Source organism: Staurois parvus, unplaced genomic scaffold (assembly GCF_062004578.1).
Source record: "Staurois parvus isolate SC_StPar_1 unplaced genomic scaffold, SC_StPar_1.0 ptg001330l, whole genome shotgun sequence".
Classification (NCBI taxonomy): domain Eukaryota; kingdom Metazoa; phylum Chordata; class Amphibia; order Anura; family Ranidae; genus Staurois; species Staurois parvus.
This window is the reverse complement of record NW_028319126.1, coordinates 304000-324852: the sequence shown is the minus strand read 5'-3', so window position 1 is coordinate 324852 and position 20853 is coordinate 304000. Positions and strand designations below refer to the sequence as shown.

Here is a 20853-nt window from a genome sequence, read left to right as displayed (position 1 = left end):
TTAGCCTACAGAGAGAAAAACTGGCTCTGACAGATTTTGTCAAAGTGTCTTGAGTAAGTTCTAATAGTGGCGCAGCGTAAGTCAAATTCGAGAACAAGTTCTAGATAGGACATGGATTTCGGCGCATTCTGAGTGACTTTTGGAACGCACGAAAGACACTGTCTGCGCCAATCTTTATGAATTCACTGGATTGTCTGTTGCATTTGAGTCTACTGTGTGGGAGGATTTACTAAAACAGGAGCACTCAGAATCTGGTGCGGCTGTGCATGGCAGCCAATCAGCTTCTAACTTCAGCTTGTTTAATCAAGCTTTGACAATAAAACCTGGAAGCCGATTGGTTTCTCTGCAGAGCTGCACCAGATTTCGCACTCTCCAGTTTTAGTAAATCAAGCCCTGTGTGCGATAAGAGACAAACCCACAACCCCGCCATCAACAGAATAAGTCCTCGTGCACACGGGATGTTTTTACAGCAGTTGTTTTTGGCTTCTGGAGTTTTTTTCTACAGCCAGTAAACCCCCCAGCATGTTATCCTATGTGTCCATGCACACATAGGCTTTCATCAGCATTTTTTGGCAGGGGTTGTTTTTTGGCTTGAAAAAAACCCAGGGTTTCAAGAGGAATTTTTTTAGCTGTAAAAATGCTCTAATAAAAGCTGAAAAATGCAGATAAAAGATGAAAAACACTAAAAAACATGGCTACCTGGTGTTTATGAGCGTTTTTGAGCCTGAAGATTTTGTGGGAGTATAACTTTGCCAAAAAAAGCTGAAAAAAGCTAATGAAATTCCTCACGCACACGGGACGTTTTGATAACGCTGGTAACGTTAGCTGTGTAAAGTCACGTTAAAAATTTGAGTATTTCAGCCTTTTTAGCATTTTTGCATTGGCGTTTTTCCGCGTTTGTGTTTTTGTTTCCAAAAAAAAATTTATTTTTTGGTCAAAAAAAGTCAAAAATCGCAGGTGTTTTACAGTGTTAGAGCGTTTTTAAAGTTAAAAAAACTCCTCTAGAAACCCACTAATTCTGGGGTTTTTTTCCAGCCAACAAACGCTGATTACAGTCTGTGTGTGCATGGACACCTAGGATCACATGCTGGGGAGTTTACTGGCTATAGAAAACAAAAGTAAAAAAACAAAAACAGCCGCTAAAAACGTCAAGTGTGCATGAGGACTAATAATGCTAAAAAACGCAACAAAAATCACGTTTTTGTTGCAGCATTCTACAGCCAATTCTACTGGCGTTTTTATAACATCCGGTGTGCATGAGGCCTAAGGGTGCAAATAACACATCCCAGAGCCATGCATGTACGTGTGCTGCAAACAATTCTCTTCCCTCGCTTTGCGTTGGGACATTTCTACACGTTGCTGATGAATAATGTTCTGTAGCTCTTTATTCCTCCCACTTACTATAAACATTGTCAGCAATGATCTCTGCGCTCAGTGATGGGACTAGTGTCACTCTCAGACAGGACGAAGTACAAATGGAAAAGCCTGCATATACCAGAGACACACTGCCACCGTGTGGTGACATGACATAACTGCCTGATCACAAATCCTGCATAACCTAGAGCAGCCTTTCTCAACTTTTTTTGCCCCCTTGAAATCATTTGCAGGTCTAGGGGAACCCCTGCTACAACCGGCTGATTGACAGTCAGTGGGAAAAATTCCCCTTACATTGGTGGACCCTCCTTACAGTGGTGGTCGTACTAAAAATATAATTGGTGTCATGCAGCTAGCTTTACCAGAACTATAGATGCCCCATTAGACTGGGAGGTCAGTCAGCCCCAACTCAAGGGACCTCAGAACCAGGGCTGCTTACATTTATGAAGAGCGAGGGCCACTTACAGATTTGTAAACTGGTTGTGGGCCGCTATGAAATGAAATGGTTCAGAATTTAGAATGTCATATTTTGAATGGCATAATTATTTATTTATTTCAGGTACTTATATAGCACTGTCAATGTACTCAGCACTTTACATATATATTCTACATTCACATCAGTCCCTAACCCTCAAGGGGCATCCAATCTAAGGTCCCTAACCCTCAAGGGGTGTACAATCTAAGGTCCCTAACCCTCAAGGGGCGTACAATCTAAGGTCCCTAACCCTCAAGGGGCGTACAATCTAAGGTCCCTAACCCTCAAGGGGTGTACAATCTAAGGTCCCTAACCCTCAAGGGGCGTACAATCTAAGGTCCCTAACTCACATTCATACATACACATACTAGGGCCAATTTTAGACAGGAGCCAATTAACCTACCAGCATGTCTTTGGAGTGTGGAAGGAAACCGGAGTACCCGGAGGAAACCCATGCAATTACAGGGAGAACATGCAAACTCCAGGCAGGTGGTGCCGTGGTTAGGATTCAAACCAGCGACCCGAGCACTGCCAGGTGGAAGTGCTAACCATTTAGCCACTGTGCTGCCTATTAATTTAACATTCCAAGGGCTGGTAAAAGGACAAAGAGACACCCGCTGAATGAAGAGAAGAGATAAATGGTTGCTAAGTGTTGAAGTCAAGCTAAATTGTGATTATAATGAGCATGCTCCTCCTCCAGAGAAGCGCCAGCTTTTAGCGGTTGCAGGAGGAAAATGGAAAGGATCGGTTCCTGTATATGCCGCCCCCACCGCCCCTCCTGTTCCAAGAGTAAAACAGTAAAATAAAATGTGAGAATGAGGCCACACGGGCCACCTGAAGCATGGATTGGGGTCTTCATTGCGACCCCTGATACTACACTAGTGGTTGGGGGGGTAAAAAAAAAAAGTAAACTATCGGGTTTTACTGACCCCCCCAAACCACAAATGTAAATGTGCCCTTACGGTCATGATCCCCCTATAATGCTGCTTTCACAATGATGTGCTGCAGTTTACCTGCACCCCAGGTGCAGCGCAGTGCGCATGCAGCTTTCCTGTGGGTTAGCCGCTCTTTGCCATAGACGAGCGCACTAAAACCCCTGCATTCAGTTTCAGGTGGAGGGCCACATCAAAGGGCCCCGCAGGCCACAGATTGAGCACTTGTGCTCGGTAGGAACCCTGGTTGAGAATGGCTCCTCTAGAGAGTCACCACAACTATAACACAACGGATATGATGACAGTTAAAGTGATATTTGTAACCGTGTCCTACAGGCAAGCTTGGAAAAAGTATAAACTGTAGGTGCCTTAGCGACCGTCTAAACTCACGCGGTTTAGTAGATATGGTCATCAGCTCCAGCCAATGACATCACAGGTACATGGGCAGTATGCACATGATATGAATTCAGGGAGCGCCATGGCGCGACAGTGAGGTCATCGCGGTCGAGCCATTCCAATGGATGAAGAGCGAGAACCCCGAAGGAAGCCGGAGCGCAGGTGGAAGCGTCAGCAGCTCTGCAGAGGAGGGTGGTGCATACCTTTAGTCAAAATACTTTACTACTTCTTTAATGTTCAAACTGGTGAAAGTGCGGTGAATCTTTATAAAAATACAGATTGAGGCATCTATATTTGATCTATAGGATGTAGAATCTCCTGGGCCTCTTTGGAATCTATTTATCAGTTAATTTATCTCAGTGGGTCTAATTATCATTGTTTTTTTTTTATCGAAGATTACCCATTTTCCAATTTAACCCCTTGCCTGCCGGGCGCTTTCACCCCCTTCCTGCTCAGGCCAATTTTCAGCTTTCAGTGCTGTTGCACTTTGAGCCCGGATTCACACTGATGTGGTTCGTAATTTGCAGCGTTTTCTGTGCGAATTCTGAACCCCATCAGAATCGCACCCCGTTTATGCGAACCGCTGCGGGTGTGTATGTTAACAACACCTTGAAAGCGGTCTGTAAAACGCGGTGTGATGTGCAGAATCGGATCACATAGGTGTGAATACCCATGCGATACGATTCTAGTGCGGACCAAAATAGGGTCCTGCACCTTTTTGGTGTGGGTGCGGTACGATTAGAGCCATACAGAATGTACGACTCCGATCGCACCGCACACAAATCGCATGTGATTTATACCGGAATGCGGTGTGGTTCCTGTGCGAATCACATGCAATGTACCGAGCCGCATATATGTGAACCCGGGCTGAATGACGAGTGCGCGGTCATGCAACACTGTATCCATATGAAATTTTTATAATTTCTTTTTAAACAGATAGAGCTCTATTTTGGTGCTATTTAATCATTACTGGGTATAATATTTTTTGCTAAACAAACGAAAAAAAACCACCAAAAATTGAAAAAAAAATGTCTTAGTTTCTGTTATATAATTTTGTACATAAGTAATTTTTCTTCTCCACTGATGTGTGCCGATGAGGCTGCACTGATGGGTACTGATAGGCACTGATGAGGCTGCACTGATGGGCACCAATGAGGCTACACTGATGGGCACCGATGAGGCTGCACTGATGGGCACCAATGAGGCTGCACTGATGGGCACCAATGAGGCTGCACTGATGGGCACCAATGAGGCTGCACTGATGGGCACTGATAGACACCGATGAAGCTGCACTGATGGGCACCAATAAGGCTACACTGATGGGCACCGATGAGGCTGCACTGATGGGCACCGATGAGGCTGCACTGATGGGCACCGATGAGGCTGCACTGATGGGCACCGATGAGGCTGCACTGATGGGCAACGATGAGGCTACACTGATGGGCAACAATAAGGCTGCACTGATGGGCACTGATAGACACCGATGAAGCTGCACTGATGGGCACCAATGAGGCTACACTGATGGGCACCAATGAGGCTGCACTGATGGGCACCAATGAGGCTGCACTGATGGGCACCAATGAGGCTGCACTGATGGGCACCAATGAGGCTGCACTGATGGGCACCAATGAGGCTGCACTGATGGGCACCAATGAGGCTGCACTGATGGGCACCGATGAGGCTACACTGATGGGCACCAAGGAGGCTACACTGATGGGCACCAAGGAGGCTACACTGATGGGCACCAAGGAGGCTACACTGATGGGCACCAATGAGGCTGCACTGATGGGCACCAATGAGGCTGCACTGATGGGCACTGATGATCAGTGCCCTGATTATCAGTGTAAACAATGTACTGACAGCTTTTCTGGTTATCACCTCTCCTTTCCTCACACAGACACAGCATGTGAGGAAAGAACTGCTGATAACCGGCAAGTCTGTTTACATGTGATCAGATGTGATTGGACACAGCTGATCACATGGTAAAGGACCACTGTGATTGGCCCTTTACCCTGATCAGTGATGAGCTGTGTCCAAAGAACACAGTGGTCACCTAGAGTGCACCCTTTGTGCACCCCAGGCTTTCTGGGAGACTGCGCTGTAGCTATCTTTTGACTATAGTGTGGTCAGCAAGTGCTTAAAGTACAGTAGCTCTGGAAAATACTTCATCACGGCCTCTAGATGGAGCTGATGATAATATTTACTAAGCATTTCTTTTTCATATCGTCAGCTCCATCTAGTGGTCATAAAGCAATATTTTCTTGATTCTTCCACTTCTGTATGAATGATTAACATTCGACCTGGAGAGAAAATAGCCTCATAACATTCGATTTTGCAGTTTGTCACATAGAATAAACTTACATATAGTTTCACAGGACTGCCATGTTTTATTATTACACCCCTTACTGTTGCAATGTCACACATTGGTTGGTTTATCATATCCTGTGTCGTTAAGGGGTAAGTGATTGTTGGGTTTTGCTGTAGTCTGATTTTTAACCCCTTCATTACACTCGATCACACCAGATCATCTAGCACTCTCCTCCCCAGCCTGACCCACTCCTTTTATTCATTGGATTTCAGCATTAAATATGGGCATTACCTACCTAGGTTAGGTCTGCATGCAAATACAGCCTCCCAGAAACATCCGCTTCTCCAAACTGACATCCACCCATTTTGATATTTGCATAACTCCTCCCAAGAGCCAGCCCACTGCTTGGGAGGAGTTTTATATATTTGTTTAGAAAAAAAAGTTGATAAGGGAGGAACCAGGGAAGGCACGTTTTAAGCAAATTAAACAGAACTCTACTATACAGGAAATATTTGTCAGTATAGAAGATTCAGGACAGGGCCGGGCCATGGATAAGGGCGTACCACCAGTCCTCCTGTACAGGGCCCAGGCCAGCAGGGGGGCCCAGGCAGCAGAATTAATTGGATGTGGGCGGGGAGGGTGAGCGTCATGGCGCGGGAGGGGGGCAATTACTGGAACCGATCCCCTGTATGGTTCTCTCTGTAGCAGCTGAAATCTGGCTTCTTATCCTCTCCCTCCTGCTGGCTTTCAGCTGCTGCAGAAAAAGCCATACAGGGGATCTGTTCCAGTAATTCCCCTCCCCCCCGCCTCACCAATCACCCTGCTTGTACACCATACATTTCCCCCTGCTGCCCAAGTTCCCCTGTGTACCCCCCCCCCCACTCAATAACAGTGCTGACGACTTCCCTTCCTCTTCTCCCCACTGGGATAGGCAATAGGATTGTTCAGGATGGAGAGCGAGGGAAGTGTGCGGTAACTGTGTCACATTTACCAGCCTCTTTCTGTGCTGAATGAACACAAGGAGTGATTGGTACTGTAGCAATTGTACGTACAGAGATGGATGCAAACCTCCATTTTGCCAAAGGCCCTCCATCTTGTATCATTTCTACTCCAAATCAGCATCCCCCCTCCCTCTCTGTTGAGTGACACGTGGTCCTTGTGTGCTGGGTTCAGAAGTGCACAGGCAATCAGGGACAGTGGGCCAGCTTTATGGTTATAAATCCCAAATTAGCTGGTGCCCAGGTGTCTGTTAGCTTCTCAATCTGAGATAATCGTAAAACCATAAACCAGTCCTTCACTGGACTTCAAACGCATTCCTACATAGATGTAAAACAGACCTCACGTTTAAAAACCCACTTTTCCCTATAATTTCATATCTTAAGGTAGGAAATAATTACATAAAAATAAAGCACATATTCGGATAGCTCAGCTTAATGCGAGTCGTCTGATATCTTACACCCCCTAGTTGAAGTCTACAGGAGAGCAGAAAGCCATATAGTTCTAGCTGGAATAGTGAACTATGCCATATTTGATATCTGGACGTTCAGAATATCGTTCTGCATATTAATCTACTAGTGGCTAGGCTGCTACATGTACCTAGGGAAGGTTATTGACCATAGTATAATTTGTGAGGGATTTGGTCATAGCCTGAGTTCCCCGCCTACAACACCCCTCCCCAAATGAGGCGATTGGTTCTCTTCTTTAAGGAGACACCCTGCTTGGAGCAGTAAGTTTAAGAATCCTCCCTTTTAACATCGGAACCAACTTTGGAGACGTGCCCTTTTGCTCTGAAATTTGATCTGCTTAACCCAGGACTTTTGGCAAGTACTCTACCTCTCTAACTTCTTTCGGTTATCTCTTTGCTGTGTTATTGCTCTCTGTATTTATATATATATATATATGTGTTTTAAACTTCTGTATATCTCTGCCTGTGGTGACAGTGGTATACAGACGCTTATTCAAACATCATAGTGTTATTTCTGATATTGGCGAGTTTCCTCCTTTTCTCTACAAAAAGGAGGTGGTGGCAGTGTGAAGGGTTAATTGCGTAATTAGTAAAAAATAGATTTAGAGGTTCAAATATAAATTACTGTATCACCCAATATATGGCTTCCATCCAGTAGCCAAAAAATATGCAGACCAACAAAGAGATTTGTGAAAAGAGATTCACAGAAAAAGCGGCTACATTATGGACAGAATGCGATACTCAGAAAGAATTTCCAAAAATTATGCTTTATTACACATTAATAATAGACAATCGGGCAATCGCCCTGGTTTACCATCACCTCAGTATGAGACAATACACACAGACCTAAAACCATTTAAAATGACACCAAGACCGGTCTGGATATAAGTGTGCTGCAAAGGTTGTGACAACCATAGTCTAAAACCTTTGCAGCACTGCACATTGGTTACACTCCCTGTAGGAGGTGTTTTCAAAAATTGTACCATAGGTATATAATATCACATGCTATGCAAATAGGCAAATACAGTTACCACATGGAAAGAGACATAACCCTAAGCCTATGCAAGGCAATATGGGTAAAAAATTGGAATGAGAAAAGGGGGGGGGGAAAATATACCCCAATAATGTAATTATGGATTCAAGCAGTACAACCCTATAAAGGCATATGTGGTTGGGGCCCGAGGTAGATGCAAATAGTTGCAAAGATTCTTGTAGAGCGATACTGTGTGTTTTAAACTTCTGTATATCTCTGCCTGTGGTGACAGTGGTATACAGACGCTTATTCAAACATCATAGTGTTATTGCTGATATTGGCGAGTTTCCTCCTTTTCTCTACAAAAAGGAGGTGGTGGCAGTGTGAAGGGTTAATTGCGTAATTAACCTGACCCAGTAACAATCGCTCTCAGGCTGCAGCACATAGATCGTGGTCCATTAGCTGGAAAATCTTTGTGCAGGGTGCAGCTGCGCATGGTATTGTTACGCACGTGACAGCGTGGTTTTAGATTGGCTAGTTCTTCGGTCACGAGTTGGTGAGAAGGGCTGGGGGTCTGACGCCGTGATCGTCACAGGTAGCAATTACTTACTGTGTTCATCATAAATGAAACATAGTAAACTGTTTTTTTTGGGGGGGGCCCATTGAGGTTGGCTGTATGGGGCCTCGTGGTTTCTAACAACAGCCCCGGGTCAGAGGACACCTGCCATGGCCAGCTCCAGGTTGTATTGGAACAGGATGATCACACACTGGAGGCGCTCTATATTTCATCTGACACAATCCCACAGTCACAATGGAGACTGACACCCTCCAGCTGGCTGGAGTCACATGACTGTTTGCAGAGCAGCGGGCGGGCAGTCAGTCGGAGTGCGGTGTCACTGGGAGGGGGCGAGGCTGCAGGGAGCTTGTTTTCTGCAGTGGTTTAATTAAATATTATAAATAATTAAACTCTCTCCAACTAGCGAACAATTCAGACTGCAAATAACCTCTTGATTTCTGTTGACCTTCTCCGCTAAATCCGCCATGATTTAACCCCTGGGGGGACAGTGCGGCAATCCTTACAGCAGGAATCCTTCCATGGAGAGAAATGTTACATTGAGACAGTGAGGACTATGCCCGTTTTCCACATACGTGATGCAGAATGCAAACAAAAAACAGTGATTTATATAAGCGACGTGAAGATTAACACACTGACTCCCCATCCCATCACTCTGCTTGTACTATACGGAGGGAGGGTGACAACACTACTGGGGGGGGGGGGAGGGGGCTACGATTCATGTCTTTGTCTCCTACCTGCTCTTTGGGCTGCAATTCAGCAATAACATCATGTTAACAATCTCCCATTTCACCTAAGCACCCCCTGCCTTCTCATCGGCTTTCTACAACTGCAAGCCTGATTACAGATTTCAGCGAGTGTGTGGCAACTTTGCATGATGACAGATATCGGGCAGTTACAGGGGTGGACTGACAACTCATGGGGCCCCCGAGCAATAGGGGATCATGGGGTCCCTGTGTCCTTGCCCAAACTCAAAATAGCCTATGAAAAAGGTACCAGGGGCATCTCATGGGGCCCCTTACTGACCCCCGGCCCTCAATAGGGGATCATGGGGCCCCTGTGTCCTTGCCCAAACTCAAAATAGCCTATGAAAAAGGTACCAGGGGCATCTCATGGGGCCCCCTACTGACCCCGGGCCCTCAACAGGGGATCATGGGGCCCCTGTGTCCTTGCCCAAACTCAAAATAGCCTATGAAAAAGGTACCAGGGGCATCTCATGGGGCCCCCTACTGACCCCGGGCCCTCAATAGGGGATCATGGGGCCCCTGTGTCCTTTCCCAAACTCAAAATAGCCTATGAAAAAGGTACCAGGGGCATCTCATGGGGCCCCCTACTGACCCTGGGCCCTCGGACAGTGCCCGAGCTTCCAAATGGTCAGTCCGCCCCTGGGCAGTTACATTACTGAAAGCAGCAGGAAGATTCGTAGTGGAATGTGCCTGTCAAGTAACAAATTGATAAAATGTAAATCATTGGTACAAAGGACATTTTAATAAAAGCAACCCTTCCATCTCAGTCTACAGACAGCCGTAATCTGTGCAATTGCTGAAAATACAAGGAAACCTCCATGGGATCAGCACTCCGATTTGCTGACAGTATTTCCCACAATCGGTATTCCTCCACTCTGGCAATTGGCTCACATGTCCTCTAAGCAACACAGCACAGAGCCTGAAATCAAACTTCCAGCATCCCCTGCATCACTGATGGGATAAGGTCCTTTAGCACCCAAGACAAAAAAAAGCCAACAAACCCCCCCCCCCCCCCCCCCATCATTCGCTATTACTTTGCAGGTCCTGCCCTTTTGCACCCCTCCTGCTGAATAGCCCAAGAAGCCACCGATCTGCCTAGCCCTCGGTCCAGCTGTGTCATTGGATTCCCTACTAATTGACGTCCCGTTGGTAATTTTTTTGCTCGATCAGCATCGCAGGCAATAAGCTGCAGTGCTGATCTGTGTATTCTGACAGCAGAGGAGTCTCCCCGCTATCAGAATACAATAGAACACAATACATCGAATGTGTGGAAGGAGGAATCGGGTCATTTTTTTTCATCCAATCCGATGGTTAGACGAAAAAAAAAACAAACTAACCCATACATGGCAAGCTTTATCTAACAGTAGCAAAGAAACACCAGGCCTCCTGTACTGTCAGGGCTGTGCGGTGGAGCTGTTTAAATCAAAGCATCACCTCCGACGCGTTTCAAAAGGTTTTCTTTACAGGGAAGGCTGGTGGCACTCAAGTCCGTATTACATATTCTTCCTTCCAGTTCCTGATTGTTAAATATGAGCTCCAGGCAAATCATTGAATACACAGATGATATGCAGAAGACCTTTCCACTCTGTCCATCCAGTTCTTTGATTTAAACAGCTCTGCTGTACAGCTCTGACAGTGTAGGAGTGCTGGATGGACAGAGTGGAAAGGTCTTCTGCATATCAATGGATTTGCCTGGAGCTCAGATTTAACAATCAGGAACTGGAAGGAAGAATATGTAATACGGACTTGAGTGCCACCAGCCTTCCCTGACAAAGAAAGACGTGCTCTTGAAACGCGTCGGAGGTGATGTAATGACATTTGCTTGAGTGGTGTCACAGTGAATAGATTAATAGTAACCTAAAACAATCATTGACACGACAATCTCAACCCCCCAAGTGGAAGCACCGACCGATACATCGTGTGTATATATATATATTCTCTGATTGGACAAGTGAGAGACCTGTTTCCTGTTTTGGATCAGTGCGGCTGGGGCACAATATACACCGATCAGCCATAACTTTATGACCACTGACAGGTTAAGTGAATAACATGGATCCTCTCATTACAATGGCATCTGAAAGTAGGTGGGATATATTAGGCAGCAAGTGAACATGTTGTCCCTGAAGTTGTTGAAAGCAGAAACAATTGACAACGCAGTTTGTTGTGTATGGGGCTGTGTAGAAATAGACCGGTCAGGGTGTCCACAATGGGCATGTGAGCATCAAAACTGGACCACGGAGCAATGGAAGAAGGTGGCCTGGTCTGGTGGATCACATTTTATTTTACGTCATGTGGATGGCTGGGTGTCTGGGCATCGGTTACCTGGGGAAGAGATGGCACCAGGATGCATTATGGGAAGAAGACAAGCCGGTGGGAGGCCGTGTGATGGTTTGGGCAATGTTCTGCTGGGAAACCTTGGCTCCTGCCATTCATTCTGATGCTACTTTGACATGTTCCACCTTACCTAAACATTTTTGGTGGCCAAGTCCACCCCCCTTCATGGAAATGGCATTCCTTGATGGCAGTGACCTCTTTCAGCAGGATAATGCACCCAGCTACACTGCAAAAAATAGTTCAAGAACAGTTTGAGGAACACAAACAACATCCAGTGTGAGGTGTTGACTTGGCCTCCAAATTTTCCAGATCCCAATCCAAATCAAGCATCTGTGGAATGTGCTGGAAAAACAAGTCCAATCCACGGAGGCCTCACCTCATAACTCACAGGACTTAAAGGATCTGCTACTGACAGCTTGGTGCCAGATACCACAGCATGCCTTCAGAGGTCTAGGCCAGGGGTAGGCAACCTGACAGCCACAGGACTACAAGTTCCATCATGCCTCTGTAAGTCATAGCTGTAACTGTCAGTTTTGTAATCTTTGCAATGCCTCATGGGAAACGTAGTTCCACAACAGCTAGAGAGCCGCAGGTTGCCTACCCCTGGTCTAGGGCAGCAATGGGCAAACTACGGCCTGGCGGACCTTTTAATCCGTCCCGCGGAGCTAGGCTCCCGCTAGGCTCCTCTCACAGTCCGCCCTGAAGACCGGTGTAGCATGAAAATCTGTCTCCTATGAGGATCTGTCCCCCTCGACGTATCTGCGCATGTGCCGGAGATCGCCGATCGGCTGCTAATGCCTGAAACTGGCACATGCGCAGATACGTCGAGGGGGACAGATCCTCATAGGAGACAGATTTTTATGCTACACCGGAACGGCGCGGGAACACGGCGAGAGGAACGCGCGGAGCAAAGGTAAGTGAATTGACAAAGGGGGGACTTGGGGACTTAATATGGGGGATGAATTAATATGGGGGATGAATTACTATAGGGGATGAATTACTATATGGGGGATGAATTACTATGGGGGATGAATTACTATGGGGGATGAATTACTATATGGGGGATGAATTACTATATGGGGGATGAATTACTATATGGAGGATGAATTACTATGGGGGATGAATTACTATATGGGGGATGAATTACTATATGGGGGATGAATTACTATGGGGGATGAATTACTATATGGGGGATGAATTACTATATGGGGGATGAATTACTATGGGGGATGAATTACTATATGGGGGATGAATTACTATGGGGGATGAATTACTATATGGGGGATGAATTACTATATGGGGGATGAATTACTATGCTTACTATGGGGGAATATTACTATACTTACTATGGATGACACATACACATCATTCATCTACTCTTGGTCCGGCCCCCGGGTCCAATATATGAACCCATTGCGGCCCTCAAGTCAAAAAGTTTGCCCACCCCTGGTCTAGGGGAATCCATGTCAGGGCTGTTTTGGCAGCAAAAGGGGGACCTACTCAGTATTAGGTAGGTGGTCATAAAGTTATGGCTGATCAGTGTACTACATAGTAATGGATTTTCCCTGGAATTGAAGGACTTTTCCCATTTTTATTTAGCTCTGTAATGTGAACATACAGTATACAGGTATATACATACAGTCATGACATGTATGACACTGTGACATCATTCGGCTCATAGCTTTACATATGTACAACAAAGAGAAGGAGTAGTAGGTAAGTGCACAGCATTCAGCAAAATATCAGTAATGATCACTTACCTGCATTAGTCGGCAGTGGCGTCCCGTGGCAGGTGCGGGGGGTGCAGTCCGCACCGGGTGACACCGACTGCACGGGGTGACACCGGACCCGCTCCAAGAAAAGGTAAGTTGTAAAGCGAGCCGACGATCTCCGCAGGATGGAGCCGATCCATCCTGCAGGGATGGTCGGCATGCAACCTATACAGGGTGACACCGGATCCGCTCCAAGAAAAGGTAAGTTGTAAAGAGAGCCGACGATCCCTGCAGGATGGATCGGATCTGCGGATTGAGCATAATGGATGGGAGTCCGATCTAGTATGCTCCCCAATCCGCAGATCCGATCCATCCTGCGGGGATCGTCGGCTCTCTTTACAACTTACCTTTTCTTGGAGCGGGTCCGGATTCACCTCCTGCGGGGATCGTCAGCATGCAAACTATACGAGGTGACACCGGACCCGCTCCAAGAAAAGGTAAGTTGTAAAGAAAGCCGACGATCCCTGCAGGATGGATTGGATCTGCGGATTGAGCATAATGGATCGGAGTCTGATCCATTATGCTCAATCCCCAGATCCGATCCATTCTTCGGGGCTCATTGGAGGGGGTGTCACCAAGTGTTACCGCACCGGGTGACACCAACCCTAGGGACGCCTCTGTTAGTCGGTCCTGCACATGTGTAATCACTTACCTGGCCAAGGAAAGACACTGAAAGCAGTACAGATACCCCCTCTTTCCCCACCACTTTTCCAGGGTCCTCCTCCCCATAATCCCGGATACCTCTGTACATCAAGTCTATGTCAGATCACAGAGCGCCACCTTTCCAGGGTTCCCCTCCTCTCTGGATATCTCTGCACATCCATGTACCTGATACCACGTCATATTACAGCTAAACTCACGGAAGTCATAAGTCATCATTTACAGCAGCTATGCGATCCTAAAAAGAATAATTACATTTACATCTACAAGCTGGTATAAGTACCTGAATTTATCTTTCATATTAGCTTCAATCCCCTGCACTGCAGGAGCAAGAGGGGTGATCAGCTGCTTGGCATACTGCTTTCAGGGTAACACTGGCAGGGATTTCCCTAATCGGTGTATCTCCTCTTTTATCCAATCAGGAGGCTTGGATGGGCCCCAGACCAGACTGTTCCCCTAAAGAGACCCTGTTACCAACTTAAAAATTTGCAGGTAAAAGCACAGAAAACACAAGTATTTGCAGTGCTTACTTGCAGCATTTTTCTTTCCCATAAATATTTTTTATTGCGATTGCTTCAGTTGCAAAGTGCCTCTAAACTTGCTAAGGAATTGACAGTCCAGGAAGAGCCCATTTCCTAGCAGAGCCCCCTCCTCGCACATACTAGCCTTCTCCTCTTCTAGAAATGTCTAATTGCTGTCAGTGCTGCCCCAGCTCCTCTGCACCTCCCCTCACCTGTAACATCTGGGAAGGAGCAAAGGGGAATTGCTGTGAGTCTGCTTGGGCTGGTGACATCACATCCAAGATGGCGGCACCCAGCAGCAGACTCAGGGCTTTTGGATGTCTATACAAGGGGGAACGTACATGTAAATAGAATGCATAAAATACACTAATTGTGCATATAATATTATAGGAAGATTGTTGGTAAATTAATGAACTGGCAACAGGGTTTCATTTCCTACAATGTAGCCTGCAGGGTAGTCCAGGGCTTAGCTGTACTGTCTGGCAGGGGTATCTGGATCACAAGACTAGCTGAACAGAATTAAAAATATATTGATAGATAAAAAACTGGTAGAATCACCCTCTCCTCCCTGCTATGTCTCCAGTGGTGAGATTCACCCTCTCTTCTTGTTAGTGTCTCCGCTGAGGAGATTCACCGTCTCTTCCTGTCTGTTTCCCCACTAGGGAGATTCACCCTCTCTTCCTGTCTGTATCCCAGCTGGGGGGATTCACCCTCTCCTACCTGCTGTGTCTCCGCTGGGGAGATTCACCCTTTCTTCCTGTTTGTATCCCAGCTGGGGAGATCCCCCTTCTCCTCCCTGTGATGTCTCCGGAGGTGAGATTCACCCTCTCTTCCTGTCAGTGTCCCCACTAGGTAAATTCACCCTCTATTCATGTTAGTGTGCCTAGAGAGATTCATCCTCTATTCGTGTCAGTGTCCCCACTAGAGAGATTCACCCTCTATTCCTGTCAGTGTCCCCACTAGAGAGATTCACCTTCTATTCCTGTTAGTGTCCCCACTAGAGAGATTCACCCTCTGTTCCTGTCAGAGTCCCCAATAGAGCCAACTAGAGAGATTCACCCTCTGTTCCTGTCATTGTCCCCACAAGAGAGATTCACCTTCTCTTTTTGTCAGTGTCCCCACTAGGGAGAATCACCCTCTATTCCTCTCTGTGCCCCCATAAAGGAGATTCATCCTCTCTTTCTGGTAGTGTTCCCACTAGGGAGATTCACCTTCTGTTCCTGCCAATGTCCCCATTAGGGAGATTCACTCTCTTCCTGTCAATGTCCCCACTGGGAGGTTCACACTGCTTTCCTGTATGTGCCTGGTTGTGTCACCCTCTCTTTCTGTCTGTGTCCCCACTAGGGAGATTCACCCTCTCTTTCTGTCTGTGTCCCCACTAAGGAGATTCACCCTCTATTCCTGCCAGTGTCCCCACTAAGGAGATTCACCCTCTCTTCCTGCTAGTGTCCCCACTAGGGAGATTCACCCTCTCTTCCTGCTAGTGTCCCCACTAGGGAGATTCACCCTCTCTTCCTGCTAGTGTCCCCACTAGGGAGATTCACCCTATCTTCCTACCAGTGTCCCCACTAAGGAGATTCACCCTCTCTTCCTACCAGTGTCCTCACTAGGGAGATTCACCCTCTCTTCCTACCAGTGTCCCCACTAGAGAGATTCACCCTCTGTTCCTGTCAGAGTCCCCAATAGAGCCAACTAGAGAGATTCACCCTCTGTTCCTGTCATTGTCCCTACAAGAGAGATTCACCTTCTCTTTTTGTCAGTGTCCCCACTAGGGAGAATCACCCTCTATTCCTCTCTGTGCCCCCATAAAGGAGATTCACCCTCTCTTTCTGGTAGTGTTCCCACTAGGGAGATTCACCTTCTGTTCCTGCCAATGTCCCCATTAGGGAGATTCACTCTCTCTTCCTGTCAATGTCCCCACTGGGAGGTTCACACTGCTTTCCTGTATGTGCCTGGTTGTGTCACCCTCTCTTCCTGTCTGTGTCCCCACTAGGGAGATTCACCCTCTCTTTCTGTCTGTGTCCCCACTAGGGAGATTCACCCTCTCTTCCTGCTAGTGTCCCTACTAGGGAGATTCACCCTCTCTTCCTACCAGTGTCCCCACTAAGGAGATTCACCCTCTATTCCTGCCAGTGTCCCCACTAAGGAGATTCACCCTCTCTTTCTGTCTGTGTCCCCACTAGGGAGATTCACCCTCTCTTCCTGCTAGTGTCCCTACTAGGGAGATTCACCCTATCTTCCTACCAGTGTCCCCACTAAGGAGATTCCCCCTCTATTCCTGCCAGTGTCCCCACTAAGGAGATTCACGCTCTCTTCCTGCTAGTGTCCCCACTAAGGAGATTCACCCTCTCTTCCTGCCTGTGTCCCCACTAAGGAGATTCACCCTCTCTTCCTACCAGTGTCCCCACTAAGGAGATTCACCCTCTCTTCCTGCCTGTGTCCTCACTAGGGAGATTCACCCTCTCTTCCTACCAGTGTCCTCACTAAGGAGATTCACCCTCTCTTCCTACCAGTGTCCCCACTAAGGAGATTCACCCTCTCTTCCTGCCAGCGTCCCCACTAGGGAGATTCACCCTCTCTTCCTGCCAGTGTTCCCACTAAGGAGATTCACCCTCTCTTCCTGTCTGTGTCCCCACTAGGGAGATTCACCCTCTCTTCCTGCCAGCGTCCCCACTAAGGAGATTCACTCTCTCTTCCTGTCTCTAAAACAGAAAGTAAATAGAACCACCTGTCAGGGATTTATTTCTGGGAAGTTTTCTAACAATTATCAGTTTTATCTGAATCTCCACATTAAATTGACATTTTATCACTTTTGTGGCTGTACTTACGGTCGTTGCACTGGGGACCCGAGTAGGACGTCATGGAGCAATCGCAGGTGAATCCCTCCCACTGCTGCATGCAGACACCTTGGTTGGCACAGGAGTCCTCCTGACAGGTGGTGGTGGGACCTGGATATAGGCAGGGAAGAGAAGGATCAACATCACAGAAGAAGCGTACATCTCCATCCACCAAACCGCCCCAATCTCCAATTCACGGCATGCAACACAGACATGTGCCGATCATGCAGAGGAGCCAGGCATGCACAGAACAGACCCTCCCCTAGACCCAGACCTCGGGGGCGGGGTCTGTGTACCAAACCTCTGCGGGACTCCGGGACTGAACGATCAGCGGCAGCTAGAAAATAACAGCGTGTTATAGATAAAAACACACAGGTCACTCCAGGAACACCCCTCCCCCGCCCGCCTGGTGTCAGATCCACGCAGTGCAGGACCCAACACCCTCTCAAATTCATGTGTGCCCACCTCTGCGGTTCTGAAGATTCAAAGACAACATAATACAAATACAAAAGAAAAATAAACGACGTAAACCTTTCCCAGAATTGGAACACCTTTTCCGGCATTTATTAGAGTTGTACAGGACTGATAAACGGTCAGATCACCATTGACATGCAGACAAAACGGTTTTATATATATCCAGGACGTTTCAGATGCCAAATTGACAGATAAAAATATTATAAAATATCTAAGAAAATCACATAAAAACACTAAAAATTCTAATACTGTACCAGGGGCGGACTGACAACTCATGGGGCCCCCGGGCAATTAGGGATCATGGGGCCCGTGTCCTCGCCCACACTCAAACCACATCCAAAAAATCCTATAAAAAGGTACCAGGGGCATCTCATGGGGCCCCCTACTGACCCTGGATCCTCGGGCAGTGCCCGAGTACCCGAATGGTCAGTCCGCCCCTGTCCTGTACAGTTGGGGCTGGGGGAGGAAGGGGGCTTTTGGAGCCCATTTCACTGCAGCTTCCAATACGGCTACTATAAGGACTACACCATATATACTCCACTGTGTCCAGGGGCGGACTGACCATTTGAGCACCCGGGCACTGCCCGAGGGCCCAGGGTCAGTAGGGGGCCCCATGAAATGCCCCTGGTACCTTTTATAGGCTTTTTTGTGTATGGTTTGAGTGTGGGTTAGGACACAGGGGCCCCATGATCCCCTATTGCCCGGAGGCCCCATGAGTTGTCAGTCCTCCCCTGCTGCAGAGCCTTAACGTGTATGTCCACTCCTGCACCTGCACTGAGATAACACACCACCAGGGGTGGACTGACAACTCATGGGGCCCCCGGGCAATAGGGGATCATGGGGCCCCTGTGTCCTTGCCCAAACTCAAAAAAGCCTATGAAAAAGGTACCAGGGGCATCTCAGGCCCCCTACTGAGCCCGGGCCCTCAGGCAGTGCCCAAGTTTCCAAATGGTCAGTCCACCCCTGCACACCACTTTATATTTGTTACATGTTTCTATTCACATAACATAACTTTAACCACTTCCAGCCCAGGCCAAATTTCAGCTTTCAGTGATGTCACACTTTGAATGACAATTGCGCGGTCATGCAACACTGTACCCATAGGAATTTTTTAGCATTTTTTTAGACAGATAAAACTTTACTTTGGTGGTATTTATTCACCACTGGGATTTTTTTTTTTTTTTTTGCTATATAAATGAAAAAGAATGAAAAAAAGTGTTTTTCTTATAAAATTTTGCAAATAAATAATCTTTCTTCATAAATCTTGGCCAAAATTTATTCAGTTATCTTTTTAGTAAAAATAAAAATAACCCAAATTAGTTTATAAGCAAAAATTATAATTTTTTACAATTTTTTTTTTACATTTTGTTTTATATATTATTATTCATTTTTGTTTAACATACTGTCACCCTAGCACCATGGTGACACTGTACTACTTGTGGGAAGATTTTTTTTTACACTGATTGTTTTTACAGCCTTTATGGGTGTAAAAGCAATCATTTTTCCTTCTCTCTGGCTTCATTCTTGCAGCCATTGAGAAATACTGAGTGAGCTGTGATTGGTCACAGCTTGTCACATGGTAGAAGTTGTTGTGAATAGCCCTGTACCATGTGATCTCAGTGATCATTTACAGATTTCACACATAGTAAGCAATGATGTCAGAAGTGACATCTTGCTTACACCTATTCATGTGATCACTGATTGGCCAATCAGTGATCACATGATCAGGACCTCACACAGAGTGGGTGGTAGTGGTGGTGGTAGTGGTGGAGGGGGGGGGATGATAGTGGTGGTGGTGGTGATGGTGGTGGAGCAAGGGGGGAGTGGGTGGTGATAGTGGTGGGGGTGGAGGTGGCAGCAGTGGTGGTGGTGGTGGTGATGGTGGTGGTAGTGGTGGAGGGGGGTGGGGGGAGTGGGTGGTGATAGTGGTGGGGGTGGTGGTAATGGTGGTGGAGGTGGTGGTAGTGGTGGTGGAGGGCGAGTGGGTGGTGATAGTGGTGGGGGTGGAGTCTAAGGTTTATATATGGGAGGTATCTATGTAACTTGTATGAAGAGATGAAATCTGTATTGCTATGGGCGATGCTATGGGTGGATTTCCTAAAAGCAGATTGTGTACTTTGCAAGTGCCGCTGCTCTTGAGCTTAGTAAATGAGGGGAAGTTCTGCTGACTTCCATCATCCAATCACATGCGCAAAAAATGCTGCAAAGTGAAGATGCATTTCATTTACTAAGCTCTGGAGCGACTACACTTGCAAAGTACACAGTCAATTTGCCTTCGGTAAATCCAGCCCATTATCTTTATGTGATTTTAAAATATTTGATGTTTTCAATGACTTTTGTCTGTAAATAAAGGCCCCTGAAAAGTCCTGGATTATATAGAAGCGATTCCCCTCCCGGTGTGTGATGACCCGTTCCAGTGTGTGATGACCCCTTCCGGTGTGTGATGACCCGGTTCGGTGTGTGATGGCCCCTCCCGGTGTGTGATGACCCCTCCCGGTGTGTGATGACCCCTCCCGATGTGATGACCCCTCCTGGTGTGTGATGACCCCACCTGGTGTGTGATGACCCCTCCCGGTGTGTGATAACCCCTCCCGGTGTGTGATGACCCTTCCCGGTGTGTGATGACCCCTCCTGGTGTGTGATGACCCCTCCCGGTGTGTGATGACCCCTCCCGGTGTGATGACCTCTCCCGGTGTGTGATGATCCCTCCCGCTGTGTGATGACCCCTCCCGGTGTGATGACCCCTCCTAGTGTGTGATGACCCCTCCCGCTGTGTGATGACCCCTCCCGATGTGTGATGACGCTTCCCGGTGTGTGATGACCCCTCCTGGTGTGTGACGACCCCTCCCGGTGTGTTGACCCCTCCTGGTGTGTGACGACCCCTCCCGGTGTGATGACCCCTCCTGGTGTGTGATGATCCCTCCGGCTGTGTGATGACCCCTCCGGCTGTGTGATGACCCCTCCCGGTGTGATGACCCTTCCTGGTGTGTGATGACCCCTCCCGGTGTGATG

The 20853-nt window shown here is 47.3% G+C and overlaps 1 protein-coding gene across 15 annotated transcripts in view; it reads right to left on the bottom strand.

Moving 5' to 3' along the window:
* The window catches only part of NRXN3 (neurexin 3), a 454309-nt gene that overhangs the window by 263449 nt on the left and 170007 nt on the right, over positions 1 to 20853 (bottom strand). For 8 of the 15 annotated variants that reach the window (XR_016308255.1, XM_089661377.1, XM_089661372.1 and 5 more), the window contains one exon: positions 17359 to 17478. Coding sequence is in view for 12 of the 15 variants with exons in the window: in XM_089661377.1 (XP_089517503.1) it covers positions 17359 to 17478 (120 nt within the window). In the remaining 3 variants the exon portion in view is untranslated. Of the gene's footprint in view, positions 1 to 17358; positions 17479 to 17641; positions 17705 to 20853 lie in introns of all 15 variants that reach the window. The other 7 variants (XR_016308253.1, XR_016308254.1, XM_089661370.1 and 4 more) reach the window with 1 other exon arrangement.